At 36.3% G+C, this 16,765-nt stretch overlaps 1 protein-coding gene across 2 annotated transcripts in view; it reads left to right on the top strand.

The window, feature by feature from the left end:
* Positions 1–16,765, top strand: part of col1a2 (collagen, type I, alpha 2) — a 50,497-nt gene that overhangs the window by 15,664 nt on the left and 18,068 nt on the right. The window contains exons 13-28 of one of the 2 annotated variants that reach the window (XM_043689936.1): positions 3,295–3,339; positions 3,484–3,537; positions 3,976–4,020; positions 7,230–7,283; positions 8,739–8,837; positions 8,939–8,983; positions 9,083–9,181; positions 9,314–9,367; positions 9,474–9,581; positions 10,141–10,194; positions 10,349–10,447; positions 11,097–11,150; positions 12,416–12,514; positions 13,157–13,210; positions 15,119–15,172; positions 15,700–15,753. In XM_043689936.1, coding sequence (XP_043545871.1) covers positions 3,295–3,339; positions 3,484–3,537; positions 3,976–4,020; positions 7,230–7,283; positions 8,739–8,837; positions 8,939–8,983; positions 9,083–9,181; positions 9,314–9,367; positions 9,474–9,581; positions 10,141–10,194; positions 10,349–10,447; positions 11,097–11,150; positions 12,416–12,514; positions 13,157–13,210; positions 15,119–15,172; positions 15,700–15,753 — 1,071 coding nt within the window. Of the gene's footprint in view, positions 1–3,294; positions 3,340–3,483; positions 3,538–3,975; positions 4,021–7,229; positions 7,284–8,738; positions 8,838–8,938; positions 8,984–9,082; positions 9,182–9,313; positions 9,368–9,473; positions 9,582–10,140; positions 10,195–10,348; positions 10,448–11,002; positions 11,057–11,096; positions 11,151–12,415; positions 12,515–13,156; positions 13,211–15,118; positions 15,173–15,699; positions 15,754–16,765 lie in introns of both variants that reach the window. The other variant, XM_043689937.1, reaches the window with a different exon arrangement.

Below are 16,765 nucleotides of genomic sequence, written 5' to 3'. Positions count from 1 at the left end.
TTCTATCTACAGACCATATGTAAAACATTACCATTATATGAGGGCAATGACTCATTCTTTGTCCAAAGGATATGTTTCAGGTCCAGAGCCAAATTTCTCCCAGTGCAGAAACCAGAAACAGTTTTATATCTTTGGAGCCATCAATATTTCCATATGGTAGAACACAAGATAAATTCTAAATATAAAATATTAGCTGTTGTATCATATCTTTGAGTTTTAGACACTTCAATAAGCAATTAATTGCCAGATTTCCTCACAGCATACCTGTGCATATTTCAGATAGATTTTCAAATTCAACATAAAACAGTCAAACAAGTTCTCCAACAAACATTCCAGATGTTGTTTATAATCATGTGACACTCTAGCCAGAACCATCCCTGCCTCCATAGATGGCCCCACCAACATTAGGGAGAGTTTCTTTTCAATGGAAGGTAGCCACCCCACTGAGGTCGGAGCCCAGATTGGAGCAGGTGATGATCGTTTGGCAGCTATTGGACCCTCCTCTCAAACTCTCCAACACTGGGTGGCTGCCCCTTGCGCAATGACAATCTGGTAGCTGTACCTTTCACGATGCCACAGAGCACACTTCCTGTTTGAAACACTATCAAATGATCCTCCGTATCTCAGCAGCGAACTCTTCTCCAAATGGCCACCCCCACTTACCTGTACTGCCTTCTACTATTCAGTGGATGAGGCTTCCCATGGTAACTTTTTAATTGGACACCTCTAGGAAGATAGCATCCAACGTCACACCACACTCACTTCCAGGTTCCTGATCTCAAATTGAGATTGACTTTAGGGTTACAACCCAACCAAGAAATTCAGCCTTCTATATTTAATGATTCTGTTAGACATGTAGAAACATTCTATAAGAGTTAGAGAAACCTGTTTTCCATTGTGAACACATATCAGAACAGTTATAAAATTTGCACAGCATGATTCCAATGAACAGTGCTCAGAATGGAGTTTTATTAAATATCATGACAGATAGTGTGAATCTGTTGTTATCTTTACACTAAGTCATATTTCTGAGTGACTGAAGAGACAAATGTTCACTAAAGCGGCATCCAAGTAAAATCTTTATTATCACTGAAATTATTTAATAAGGGCAAACATTCTTTTCTTCCCTTCACCCCTCTCCCCACTCTTCTTTATATCAAACCTTATATTAAGGTTAGATGTATCGACTAAATTATGGGAAGATTGTGATGATATGGTATCAGAGTCAGGGTTAAAAATCTCACTACAATAGCCATACATTTTATAAATACAAAGTTACATATATTATGCAGCATTAAATAGCAAATTGCTTTTCAAATGCATGTCAGAATTCTCAACTTTGTTACATCAATGGAAAAATATTACTATTTAACATTGCAGGAGCAAATTACTGCAAATGCTGGAACCTGTACTGAAAACAACAAACGCTGGAGATCACAACGGGTCAGGCAGCATCCATGGAGAGAGAACAAGCCAACATCAGAGCTGAAGTGAAGTGTGAAGGGGGCAGCATTTATGAAATGGTGCGGTGGTGGGGGGGATTGGAGTGCAGGAGGAAAAAGGATATTGATAGTTCAGATTAAGTGATCGGAATATGAGAATGATAGAACAATGGTGTGTCTAACTGCCAGACTGGAAAGATCAGACAGTCCCACTCGAATTGGGGGAGAGCAGAGAGGACGTGGTGACAGAGAATACAACCAGTAAAGCAAAAAGAAAGGAAGGAATTGGGTTAACAATTTGAAGATGTTGAATTCAGTGTTGAGCCCAGAAGGTTATAAAATGCCTAGTGTGAAGATGAGATGTTGTTCCTCCAGTTTGCTTTGTAATTCACTGCATCACTGCAGCATGCCAAGGACAGATACATGGGCATGTGAGCAAGACGCTACGTTAAAATGAACAGCTATGGGAAGGTCACGGTCATGCTTACACACAGACTTGAGGTGCTCTGCAAAACGGTCACCCAGTCTGCGTTTGGTTTCTCAAATGTAGAGTAGGTCATATTGGATGTAGCTAATACAATACACAAGATTGGAGAAGATGCAGGTGAAATGCTGCTTCATCTAGAAGGATTGTTTAGGCCATTGGATGGTGAGCAGGGGGAGTTGTTGCACCTTCTACAGTTACATGGGAAAGTACCGTGAGAAGGGAGGTTGGTATTAGTGGTTGAGGAATGGACTAGAGTGACCCAGAGGGAATGATCCCTGCAAAATGCAGACAGTGGAACTGAGGGAAAGATGGGTTTGCCACCACCAAACACACCTTCCCCTCAGTCCCCCGAATGCGCTTCATTTCAGCTCTGATGAAGAGTCATTTAGACTCGAAACATTAACTTGCTTTCTGTCCATGACTGCTGCCTAATCGGTTGTGATCTCCAGCAATATTTGTTTCCACTATTTATATTACCTTGCCAGCATTCTCTTTCTCTGTCCTACTTATTTCTCTTCTTTTAAAGTTGTTTGATTCACATCATCTGACAATGCAAATTATCGTGATTAGATTAGATTACATTACAGTGTGGAAACAGGCCCTTCGGCCCAACAAGTCCACACCGACCCGCCGAAGCGCACCCACCCAGACCCATTCCCCTACATTTACCCCTGTACCTAACACTACGGGCAATTTAGCACGGCCAATTCACCTAACCTGCACATTTTTGGACTGTGGGAGGAAACCGGAGCACCCGGAGGAAACCCACGCAGACACGGAGAGAATGTGCAAACTCCACACAGTCAGTCACCTGAGGCGGGAATTGAACCCGGGTCTCTGGCGCTGTGAGACAGCAGTGCTAACCACTATGCCACCATGCCGTCCACTATAAATATGCTGAATATAAAATTTACTGTGCTATTTACATTACTTTATTCAAATTACTGGATATTTTACATTTATTCCCATCAAAATCGTTGGCAATATTAGGATTCGACTGTAAATGCCCCACCTCTATTCCTAAAGATAAGGAAATCAAGCAATCTTTGTAAACAGTAACTAAGTCACTATCATTGCAATAGTTCTTCTATTACTTTCAGAACAGTCTTCTCAGTATACAGAAGAGCATGCTGAGCAAAACAAAGGTTTTTTCTTAATTTTGTTTGCTCCAAGCTGGCCAGAAATTAGACAATGAAGTATTTTGCAAAAAATAACCACTTTGGAATTAAACATTTAAGGATTCTTCTCTCAGGCAAGGTTAGAAAGTGTCACCCATTAAAGTTTGATTGTTTCATATGCTTTTTTGTGTTAGTAATATTGTAGAAGTCAACAAATAAAATAAATATTGTTTTCATTTTTTGCTAGGGTGAAACTGGTAACCCAGGAGCAAATGGAAGCCCTGGACTCATGGTATGTGTTCCATCATTCAAAATATTAATAGTTTTAATCACAAATTGCACAATCCTTAATAACAATTTTTTACACATGCCATGTACAATATTTTAAATTCATTCCTATGCAAAAATAAACACACTTGCTTTATTTTACTAAAAGGGTCTTCGTGGTTCAGCAGGAGAGAGAGGTGCTGTTGGACCTGCTGGCTCAGTTGTAAGTTCCAATTTTGGAATCTTTTCTCAGTTTTACATGTTAGTTGTTACTGTTCCTAGCATGGAGCTTCACTCAACAGGGTCAAATCAGATCATGGGTATGGTGGCCAATAAACTTGATTCAGTATTCTGCCTTCATATTGATTTGTCCTGCTTTATGGCCATCAATAATGTTTTTCAATGTTGTTAAATATATACCATTAAAAATCAATCTCTAAGATGATTTTTTAAATATTGCAAATGATCATAAATGTTGTGTCTCTGTGTAATGCTATGTTATAATCCATTCTAATATATTCATGAAAGCTTTTATTTCACTAGTTTTGTTTTGCTGTTATGCTTATTATCAATTCAGTGTCTATTTATTGTCTGTATTGTAGAATTAAATATTCTTTTGTTGTAGTAAGTTTGCTCATGTCACCTTTCTGTTTCCTCTAAGGGTGCCCGTGGTAGTGATGGTATGCCTGGACCTGCTGGCCCTCCTGTAAGTATATCACTTCATACTCTTAATTAAAACTTAATCCATCATCCTAATAGCAATTATGCAATTATTAACATGTTATAAGAGTGATTCTGCAATTCATTTACCCCACTCAGAAGTCACAGTCTATGAAAAAGCAAAGGATAATGGCAGCGTCCAAACCACATTCACACATGCAGCCAGTGAAAACCATGCTGTCATGTAAAATGTAATACAGCATGTTTCTGCTCCCTAGAACTCTTTGGAAGAACCCTAGAATATTCAACAAAATGTATGTCAAAATACATGGTAGTCTGTTGCATGCTGCCTGATTTACCATCAACTTCCAATTCCACTCTTCCATCCCCCCAGATAACCTTTAATTCTCTTGCCTAACAAAAACCTACCTACCTCTACCTTAAGAATATTCAATGACTTTGCTTCTATTGCCTTCTGAGGGAGAGAATTCCATAGTTGCACAACCTTCTGAATGAAAGAAAACCTTCATCTCTGTCATAAAACAGAGACTCCTAATTTAAAAGTGGTATCCCCTTGTTTTCACCCTCAAAAGGAAACATCCTTTCCATCTCTAAATTTTTCAAGACCACTCAGGAACCTTATACACTTCAATCGAGTCACTCCTCAGTCTTCTATACTCCAACAGAAACAAGACTGTCCAATCTATCCTCATAAAGTAACTCACTCTTTTCATACTAATAAATCTCCTCTCAGCTTCCCCCAATGCATTTACATCATTTCTTAAGTAAGGAGACTAAATTAAGGTAATTACAAAAACAATCAATTTTTTAAAGTGAAATCATGCCAAATAGTACATTAAAAGTCAAATAGTCTCTGTGTGCATTTCAATAGAGCCTGCTTTTTGTGTGCCTTTGCTTCTCTTGGTGCTTGTACATAATGCTACCCTTGTGACTGCAGTATAGCCAGCAGAAGGCAGCTGACTTTCAAGATGGCAGACTCCAAATGGCCTTGCAGTACACCCTCCAATGACTCTGGACTTTGAGGGCAGACTGCAGCACCTCAAATGCATGATAAAAGTATAGGATTGCTGGCTGAGAGGTAACAGCAAGGACACAAGTAAAGTTGTTGAAATGAGATGGTGAATGCTGTCTTCTAGGAGAGGATGCCACATTTGTGCTCCTTGGAGCCATTTGCCTCTTCCCTGTTATAATGCCTCACCAGTCTTACTAATATGTTAAGACAGTTTGGTGGACTGCTGTGAAATGCTGAAAACTCCATTTAACATTGGAATTCACAACTATGCCAGTTAACCTTTTATGACAACAGGCTAAGCTTTCACCGAGGCATTGAAACATTGCATGGCTGCTGCTTCTACTCAGAGGAAAGTACAACATAAACCATTAAATGCTGCGTCATGGTTGAGTCCAAAGATATTTTCCTGGTATTGACAACACTTCCATGTTAGAAACAATTGGCTTCTGCTCTCTGTGCCAAATCATGCCAAGTTTCTCCATGCTCCTTGACGTTGGCTACAGATTTTCTATTGGGCTCACAGTGCATCAGGCATTACCCATTCAGCATGCATCTGAAGACTACACCATAGAAATACTCATCTGAGTTAGGCAGCAGAACCTGTCTACATGTTGACCTTTGATAACCTGGTACCTGTGCTCTCCTTGTTTCCTGCCATCATGTCTGGTGTCACATGCAGATCTCATTTCTTCTTGGTCTATCTCCCAAGCCTGTCCCTTTAGGTAAAGAAAGCTGTTGTCCTTATGTGGTCTGGCCTCCATGTGACTCTAGGCCAACAGCAATGTGGATCACTCTTATTTGCAGTTAGTTCAATGACTATTGTGGATGAACAGTAAATGCTGTCCTAACCAGTTACGCCAGCATTCCATGAAAGAATGAAACAAATATCCCTACCACTGGCTTCAGCCTCCACAATTATCATTCCCATAACAGCTGGCATCATTTCCTCTAAGGAGATTAAGAGATACAGAAAGACATGCCCCTGTCTAGTTAGCTGCTTTTGTCTCCAATTATCCATCAGCTTGTCTTGCTTTAGAGCAGGAATATAGTCATTTTGCATGATGCTGTGACCATAGTTGAATACTTACCAACGTGTGAGAGTTGTGAGATCGGGTGTAAGGCTTACTACTCTGCTGAGAATATGAAGGTGCAATAGCTCACAAAAATGTTGACTATGAGTCCTGATGGAAATTATTGGTAGATAAAGATAGGGTGTGGTAAATAAATCAGTGTAAGAGACTAGTAGTGAAGTTGATGGAGCATAGCATTTGAAGATGTATTCATTTGTCTTTTTTCGTTCATGAGAGGTCATGAAACCTCTCATGACGCTATATTTGGATCCTTGGGATTTTACCCCTGGCACTAACCACCATGGCTGTCAAGTCCCACAATGTTGAACGAGTTGATTGGAAGGACATCCTCGTCCTCTTGCAACTAAATGATATCTGTTTATCTATGTATCTCTTTGACAAAAACATGCAGTGCGGCCTTGGAACATCTTGACTCCCATCTTTCCCTAATCAGTTAGTTCCTGCACAACTGATAGCACCTGTACCAGCTATAAGGCAGATTTACTTTCAGATCAAGATTTAATCACTGCAGGCCAACTCAGAATGAGGCTATCCACTCATGGCTGATGAATCCAGGCAACCAGCAGCATTTTTTGCATTGGTTGGTTGTTGAATGACTTGAAATGAGTAGGCACTGCAAAGCTGGCATGTTGCCTGGATTGCCTTCAATAGGCATCACGATCCTGGTGTCTGTTTTTGGATGCTAACAAATTACATCCTGTTATCATCAGTGCATCACTGTCTATGTTTGCATGTAACTATCAGTCTGGCACAATGCATTAATAATCTGAAAAATGTATATATAATGGACTGGTTTATGTTCTATGACTTCCATGGAAGTTACTGTCCATGGTAGTGGTTCTGTAAGTGTTGCATAATATAATGCAGTTAGTTCATTCTAATGTTGGAACAATAACTCTGCAGGTATTAATGCCTAATTTGTTATACAGTAGTCCAAAAAACAAGTTCATTCTGCTAAGATTAAATTAATTTTGATGGAAGTTTTAACCACTTAATGTAGTACTCATCAGTGTTAGTATAGGGATTGTCCCTGCAGACATTTGATAAAGCATGGAAACAGAAAATACATTCTGTACAAAAAAACCCACAGAAAACAAGCTGTTAACATGGCATTTTTTTCTTTTCTTCTAGGGACCCATAGGTACTAATGGTCCCCCAGGATTCCCAGGCAGCCCTGGACTCAAGGTAATGATTATGAATATTACAATAAGTGAATGCAGCACAATATTATTTGGAAGTGAGCATGTTACACCATCAAAATATCATTTATTGTTTGGGATATCCTTCTAATTTAGTGGTAAACCATTAGGAATTATGAGAATGCTTCAAATAAACTCTTTCATAATTCATTGTAATCTGTCAAAATTTAGAATCTAAATTTCTAATTGTGTTAGAAGTTATCATACAATTTTAATATGCTTAAAGTCTGACAATGATGTGATAATAAATAATTATGATTCAGGTATTTCACAATTCATTCTAACAATCATTTTGTTGTTTCAATACAATTGTACACAAGCCAAAAATGTTATTTTTGTTCAAGAAATTACAATTTTATTGTATTCAGTATTATAAAGTAATTTACAAATATTACATAATATTTATAATAACTTATACTGCGCATGTCTAAGAATATGAATAAGTAAAATAATTATAGTTTTATTTATACGATTGTGTATATATAACATGATTTTAAAGGAACGTCAATACATATTATGCATGGAGATGAAGAAAGTTAAAAGTATTCTGCTCTTCATTTCTATTAGATTAGATTCCCTACAGTGTGGAAACAGGCCCTCCGGCCCAACCAGTACACACCGACCCTCCAAAGAGTAACCCACTCACACCCATTTCCCTTTGACTAATGCACCTAACACTACGGGCAATTTAGCATGGCCAATTCACCTAACTTGCACATCTTTGGACTGTGGGAGGAAACCGGAGCACCCGGGGGAAACCCACGCAGACACACGGAGAATGTGCAAACTCCACACAGACAGTTGCCCAAGGCTGGAATCGAACCTGGGACCCTGGCGCATTCTAAATATAAGTCTTGAATTAGTTCGAGCAAATTAGTTTATTTAATTTGAACTATATCATTAGATAGCTTCCTCTGATTGGCTTGATCTTTGGGTATCATTTAATTTAAATCACGAAATAAAGTCAAATACACAACCATTTTGTAAGTTGGATAGATTCTGGACTGGAAATACAACCATTCAGATGTACTAAATGTCAATATAGTGATTAAAAAGCTTAAAAGGTTCTGCACAATTTGAATAAATGTAAATGAGAACAGTAAAGTTGTAACTTGCTTATTTTAGCATCAAAATATTCAATAAAATATTAGTCTTCAGTTGAAATTATTAAGTAGCTTTGATTTTGTTGAATAGGATCAACTTCTACTGACTTTCCATTACCTTCCCTATAAAAGCAATGGTATGAAGAATAATTAGAATTAAATAGTCCATATTAAGCAAACATCAGCTTTTAGAGAGAGAAGATTATAGAGAAAGTTAGGTTTGTGCCAGATTACTTTAGTACCATGAGCTTTTAGTGTATTAGTAAGTACAGCATATATGTATTAATAACATCTATTAAATGCACAACTTGATTTTCTTTTTTATCTGTACAAAATAGGGTGAGATTGGACCGGCTGGAGCTCGTGGTCCAACTGGTGCTCAAGGTGCTAGAGGTGAGCCAGGTACTGTAGGTGCAGTTGGACCAATGGGTCTTCCCGTAAGTACTTGTGGTGACAATTTCAATACTACATCTTAATATATAATTTACATAACTAGAAAAATTGCATCTACTATATCATAGTATTTTTCTAATCCTAGGGTAATGCAGGTGCAAATGGTCTAACTGGAGCAAAGGGTGAAATGGTAAGTACATCTGCACATTTATTTGGTGCTTTCATAAAGTTTGATAGGTCCACTTATATTTTAAGATATTCATTGTTGGTTTTGTGTCTTTTTGCGTAGGGTACTCCAGGTGTTGCTGGTGCTCCTGGTTTCCCAGGTCCACGTGGTCTCGCTGGCCCACCTGGAGCAAGTGGTCCTGCAGGTCCACGGGGAATCCCTGTAAGTGGAATATAGAATCCTATACTAAGCAATTGTCATAAATAATTCCTTTGAAGGTTGCAGCAATTGAATTTTACTAAAGCTATGACTAAAATTCCAATAAACCTTTTCTTTTCCAATCTTTCTAAATAGGGTGATTCAGGTGTTCAAGGCATCAAGGGTGAGACTGGTAACAAAGGCGAGCCTGTGAGTACTTAGTACTTAACATGCATTTTGCAAGTTAATTGCGTACTTTATTTCATGTTTTTGATTGTCATTGCTCATATCTGTATCTTTCTTGCTCCAATATCAGGGTGAAAGTGGCCCAGCAGGTGCTGCTGGTTCATCTGGTGAAGAAGGCAAGAAAGGTCCTCGTGGTGAAACTGGTGCTCAGGGACTTCCTGGACCTTCTGGTGATAGGGTACAATTATTTTTATTTACATTTACATATGAATGAATAATGCAGAGGGCACTTTAATGTTACAGCAATAACTAATGGTGATTTTGAAATAATATTTACAGCTACTTAATGAAATAGTAATGTTTAATACCTTTTGTTACTAATTATAAAGTTCTAATATGATGGTCCTGTTCAACGAATCTTAGTTTATTAAGAAATTCCGTATATTCACAAAATTTGAGTTTGGGTAATATTGAACATTGTAACTTATTCAGGATTTTAAAATTTTTAATGCTATTTATTTAATAACATATTTTAACAATTCGTATGCTGACAAGGTTTTTTTGTGAAGTAGTCCTATATATAAAGAACAGTCAATTACAGTTTATAATATCAGCTTATGTACAGTAAACATTAAAAATGAATTAATTGTATAGTAAGTAGCATTAAATGAATGAAAATATATTCATTTTAGTGTTACTGTTCTTTACCAGTAACACTCTGGTAAAATTAACACATTCAGAGTCCATGGAGTCCGTGAACATTAGATGTTCAAACTTTTCTCTTCTTTTATTTGCAGGGTGCCCCTGGTAACCGTGGTATCCCAGGCCGTGATGGATCAGTTGGTGGCTTGGTAAAATTTGGTTTTATATGATTTAATCCATCAAATATAAATTGAGAATAGTGTTTTGCTTTTATAAATGGTGACATCAGCTCTATTAACTAGTGTGGTATATTTACATGGAATGTCCGTAATGATGCTACCTTATTTTATATCACATTTCTAGGGTCTGCCAGGCGCACGTGGTGAAGTTGGTGCTGCTGGTCCCAAAGGGCCTCCTGGTGATACAGGACGTCCTGGTGAAAGTGGTATGCCTGGTGCACGGGTAAGTGAAATTGAAACAGCTACAATTGTAATAATCTTTGTCGTATTGCATGGAATTAAGTATATGAGTGATTTGTATTATTTGACTGTACAATTTTAGATGTATATAATGTTTATACTTTTTTACTCAGATATACTTTCGCTAATTTATAGTGCTAATTAATTGCAATGTGCCTTTTCGTAGAAGCTCCCAAAGCTATGTTATGAATAATAGAATTTTATTAAAATGTTATTTGGATATTTTAACTTAGTTCTGATTTTCTCCTAATAAAGAAGTCATCAAGGGAATATGGCAGTGTTGATTTTCATTTTCTTGTCTCTTAGTTTGGAGATGCTGTTTGAAAGTTCTTCTTTAGTTGTATTTTGTAAGCTCATTTAATGCACTTTATTTTCACAAACGCGATTGATGTTAAACCTGGTTAAAATTAATCCATGAGAACCTTTTAATGACTGTACAAAATGAATAGATTTCACTATAAATATATAAGCAAGTATTTTAGTTGTATTCATGATAGAATGACAGCTAAAATTATTTTGCTTTCCTCAATATATATAGGGTCATAGTGGACAACCTGGTAGAACTGGTGTTACGGGAAATCAAGGTCTTCCAGTAAGTTTTCTCACCCAACAATAATGTGTTATTTTTTCAGGGTATCGTAGGTAGTACTGGCACTATAGGTACTCCAGGCAAATCAGGTCCTGCTGTAAGTTGTCTTTGAGGTTTTCTGCTCCCCATTCTTGACAGCTTATTCAATCTAAAAATAGGTTTGAATAAAGCATGGCAAATGCATGGGGATATTAGATTACATTTTTGCAGAATATTAAAAATTAAAAGGCTTCAATTATCAGATCTTGCTAACCTCTAAGGTAACATTTTATTTTAAATTAAGAAGCAATTCAAATTATTTATTAATATAGGTACAGTAACTGCAAAGACTGTGCCATACAATAATACTAACAAATACTTATTTATGATGCAATAATATTGCATACTCATTATTATTTAACAAAAGCTATGTCAAGTAACATGAAATAATGTTTTCTTTTAATATTGTACAGGAACTTATCTCTTACATCAAAATTGCACATCACAATTAGCTACATTCAATTCAAATACACAGTTGAATATACTAGTTATGATTACCTAAAATGAACACATATACTTGCTATATTAATATATATTTAAGTATACTATACAAATATTTAATATTCTGGATTTAAAATAGTCTTTTCAATATACCTTTGCAATTACATATATCAGAAGAACATATCTAAGACTGTCAGTACACAGCAGGTCAATGTACTAAAACAATACTTCACTACTTCAAAGGCAAACCGTTGAAATAATTTCCCTGTGAAAGTGCAAGCCTTCAGGTTATTAGGAGGGAGATTCCATATGACAACACTAATTACACATCGAACACAGAATTTGAGACATATTGATTAAGAATATCAACCATCTCAATACAGTTATAGCAGTTTACTTTGATGTGGCTGCAGTTTTAAGTATTACCATTTGGTCATAATTATGGCATTATTGAGATGCCAATATTGTTTACATACCAGCATTTCACACAAGAAATAGACTATCAGATCAAAGGTTCAAATCTTGTTGTGATTTAAATATTACTGCATATCATATCATATCATATGATAAGTAGCAATCCTCAATTAATTTGTATCTTCTGTTGTCCAGACCACAATTTTCTTCAACATAAAATGTAATTCTTATAATACTAAAGAATACTAATGTTTAGATTTGTGCATTGTACCTTATGCTACAATACCAACTACTATGGAATTACAAATGAATAACAAATGCTGAGTATTCACTCAGATGTTTTTATAATTAATAACATGCATGGATGTAAAATAATAAATCAAAATCACAATTAATTGCTACATGTAACAATAACCAACAGTAACTTGTGAAGAGCATTGTGTCATTGTCTGAGATCATACATTTTAGGGTCCAGCTGGTGAGGAAGGTCGTACTGGTCCCCCTGGTGCTACTGGCCCAAGAGGTCAGGCTGGTATGATGGGCTTCCCTGGTCCAAAGGGTGCTGCAGTAAGTGCACAATTACATTTGTTCTAATAAAAATATTTAAGATTGCAAAATATGTTGTCATGACATTTTCTGACTAGCCTTGATTTAAAACAAAGCTACAACTATTTAAGTAATGCACATATAATTTCTTCCTTAAAATTTTTGATGTTCCATAAACATAAAATATTTCTTTAATTACAACCGACTCCTTGCTGTGTTCTGAGTTTTAACATTGTTGTTAAGAGACAGCGTTAGTTAGATGAACAAATGAATTTAAGGTTGATTCTAATCTTAAATAGGTGCAAACCATGACTTTGTGACATATGTGTTTGAAAAGTCAGCTGTTAAGATTATGGCTGCAGGATATTTATAGTTCTGAAAGCTAAATGGCAGAATTTTGGTAGCTGTAGCAATATAAATGCGAATGTATGGATACCAACTCTTGCAGTCTCAATGCCAGAAAGTCAAATTTTTTTCTTCTCTGGTAATCATGTCTTGTCCAATATTCACTCCCTAGTTTAGAAACAAACCCTGTTAAATAAAATAAAAGTTAGATGAACAATTATTCACTTAAATAATTTAAATTAAGTTTTCTCAAAATTTCAGAGATGAAAAAAGCTTGTATTTGGGTGATAACATTATTATTTCTATTTCATTTCCCAGGGTCTACCTGGCAAGCCTGGTGAGAGAGGAAGTGTCGGTCCTGCTGGTCCACGTGTATGTATAAATTTTAGCAAAATTGCTTATTTAACACTGCATATAGATCAATGCATAATGTGCTGGACTTTCCCGGTGACTTTGGGACCCCTACATCAGGACCAAGTGGAACCTTAATTCAGCCTTTGTTGGGAACAAGACAGTTCCCAGAGGTAACTTCAAATTTCCTGCTTTTGTGTTCACCATCTAACTAAGAACTGCAGGTGGCTCCCAAAGTTGCCAACCCAATCAGAAGGCAGGCAGCAAGAGCCTGGGGCAAACCCCACAAGCAGAGATGTGTAATGCTGAGCAATATTGGAGACTCCCGTGAAAGGCTCCTCCAAGCCCAAAATTGAAATGAAAATTTCAGAGAGGCCAAGCCTATTTGTCAATAAGTGAAAATACTGGCAGGAGTATTTGGCAACAGTTGAAGTCTTTCATATTGTTGGCCCCCTTGTTGTGCCATTAGCTTCATTGTGCTCCATAAAGCTGCTGACTTGCACACTTAGTACATGAAGGGATGGGTGCAAAATCAGTGTTAGGTGGGGCCTTGTTGGTAAATTTAATACCATTCCAACACAACTCCCTACTATTTTTTCAGACCCCTCCATCTCCAATCCCACCATCCCAGGCTTGGAAAACTCATCCCAATGTACTCACTTTGTTGCTTAAAGTAAAAGTGTATTTTAAAGACCCATTTAAAGCTGGGAGCTGCTGGAGTAATGAAAATGGATAAATGCTTAACTTTTTTTGTATGATGTTCCTATGTCCGCAAGGGTTCATATTTTGGTAAAATAGTGCAGGATCACCATACTGAGCATTTTACATATTTACCTGAAATTCTGCCAAGAAATACAGGTGTTCAAACTTTAACATATATTCGTAGTTCTTTCCTTCACTATTTTGGTTGAGGATTTATTTTAATGGGTCTTTGATTGTACTAAAATGGCAGAGGAAGGAGCCTCAGACAGTTGCATTTGCATTCATTTGCACTCTTTCAATATGTGACTCAAAACTATTTGTCTAAAAAGTGAATACTGCCTCAACATTAGCGAGTCAGCCAATCAAAAGAAGAAATTTTCAAAAATATTTCAAAGAAAGTAAGCCATTGTAAAAGCTGAAATGGACATTTACATATTTATTGCAGAAAAACATCAGTTTGATTTACTGTGAGGCAATTTTTCTTCATATGCAAGAAACGTGCATTTCAGGAGCTTGCTGCCCTTCAGTTGCTTTACAACAGTCATATACAGCAAAGGGAAACTTAAGAAACGGTTTGATAGAATGTAAATTAAGTGAGACGTTACCATTGCAGTCAGAATCCTATAACTTAAAATGACCTCGAGCTTATCGTGGATGAAAAAGGTTGGACAGCTGTGCCAAGTCATGCCTGAAGATTGAACCAGGTGAACAAATTGCTGTTCAAAGTCCATGTAATAAAAAAAACTTAAGACCTAGGAGCAGGAGTAGGCAATTCAACCCTCAGGCTTTCAGATTTTCTTTTCCTTGTCACTTATTTCTCAGGCAAAGGCAAAAGCAAAAGGCAACATTTAAAAATCACTGCTAGTGTTTGGTGTAAAGAGCAATTATTGTCAATATTTTGTTGATCAGCTGTTATTAAAGTTGTTTGGGGTAACAACAATCACAAGTCAAAATCATATTTATTATATTTTGAAAATGCATACATTTGTAGATGATACTTGATTTCTGCAAAAATAGGATGTATCAATAAATCCTGACTAAAGTCACTAATCTAGGAAGCAGAGCATGCTACAGGATCACATGAATCTCCAAGAATGGCAAATACAATATTTAATTAAACTATTTGTTGTGAATTTTAAATACATCATGAGGAATACACACCGCAATAATTGGTGTTTACTATGTAATAACATTAACAATTTATTTTCTGATGCTTTTGTTTTTCAGGGTGCACCTGGCAAAGATGGTGAAACTGGAGCACAGGGCGCTCCTGGTGTTGCAGTAAGTAGACAATTACAGACATAAAACTATGCTACAGATCTTGGATGCAAAAGTAGATTTTAAAATGATGTATGAATATTGATTAAACTTAATGCTTCCTATATAATTCCTTTTTCTTTACATGAACAAAGTCTTTCATCAGCTTGAAATAAGTGGGTTAAGGCCTTGCTTTAAATAATGGAAAGGAATTGGATTAGTAGATTTTAAAATATTTACATCCTAGTGCTCACATTTAATTTAATTTTGAAAATCTTAGTTTTCTGGAGATTGTTATTTGAAATGTGATCATGTTTTCTTCATGCAGTTTTATTACGTATTAATATACCTGATGTTACACAATAGCTAAATTAATAATAAATTAATTTGACTTCAAAAGATTAATGCAATGTAAGTTTTAAATATTATGAGTGAATGAACTAACTAAATTATTTTAATTAATATTTTCCATTAATATGAATTTGAAAAGTAGATATAGTTATCACTCAGCAATTTGGTCAAATAAACATGTCAGTGTTCTTCTTATTTAGGGCCCTACAGGTGCAAGAGGTGAAACAGGTCCAGCTGGCAGTGTTGGTTTCCAGGTATGTATTTGAAATTGAGTATGCACCAGATCCAACAAAATAGGCTAGCTAACTGAATTATAATACTTTCATGTGGAAGGGCAGATTAAAATGAGACATACAAATATGTCAAACAATTCTGCACATCTTACTGTAAAACACGGTTAGGTTGCAATCAATTCATACACTGATTTAAATTTAAAATAATTTTTTTTACAAATAATGGATGTTCCTACAATTACGTTGAAATGTGTCTAACCAATAGCACAAAATGTCCATAGCAATTTGTTTGCAACATCTTTTCCAAATTATAAATGAGTAACTGAGAGTTATTGCAGTCACTTTGTGATTAATGTGAATAACACGGTGTCAGAATGAGCTTCAAACAATGAATTAGGAATTACAAATATAGCATTGTAGTGGATTTATCACTGGACTAGTTAACCAGAAGCATAGGCTAATGCTCGGGGATTTGGTTTCAAAGTACCAACTGGTGGAATTTAAATTTAATGAAGGAAATTTAGAACTGAAAGCCAGAGTCTTAGTCATGACCATGAAAATATTAAATGTTGTAAAAATGCAGATGGTTCACCAATGTCTTTCATAGAAGGTAATCAACCATCCTTAGTAGGAATGGTCTATTTGTGACTCCCAGCCCACAGCATTGTGGATAACTCTTAACTGACTTCTAAAATGGCCAAGCAAGCTACTCAGTTCAAGGGCTAATAATGCTGGGCTGATTAGTGACTCACATATCTCTTCGATGAATTAAAGAGAAAGTATCAACAGCGAGCAGTTGGAGCCTGTAGTTAGCCAACCATGACCTATTCTATCTATCCTTTTAGCCCATGAACTAAACCTTAGTTTCTTAAAGATACGGTATTTTTTGTTTTGTCCATCAAATAAATTACATGCATTACTGATAAATGTAATTCTTGCATTAAAGCAATTTCATTTTTCTATACAACAGCATCTGCCAAGTGTTAAATTGATAATATATTCTCCTCTTGGTTAGATGGATTTAAAAGATTTC

Source organism: Chiloscyllium plagiosum, chromosome 5 (assembly GCF_004010195.1).
Source record: "Chiloscyllium plagiosum isolate BGI_BamShark_2017 chromosome 5, ASM401019v2, whole genome shotgun sequence".
NCBI classification, from domain to species: Eukaryota; Metazoa; Chordata; class Chondrichthyes; order Orectolobiformes; family Hemiscylliidae; genus Chiloscyllium; species Chiloscyllium plagiosum.
The sequence above is the reverse complement of the archived record's forward strand: the minus strand, read 5'-3'. Positions and strand labels throughout refer to the sequence as shown.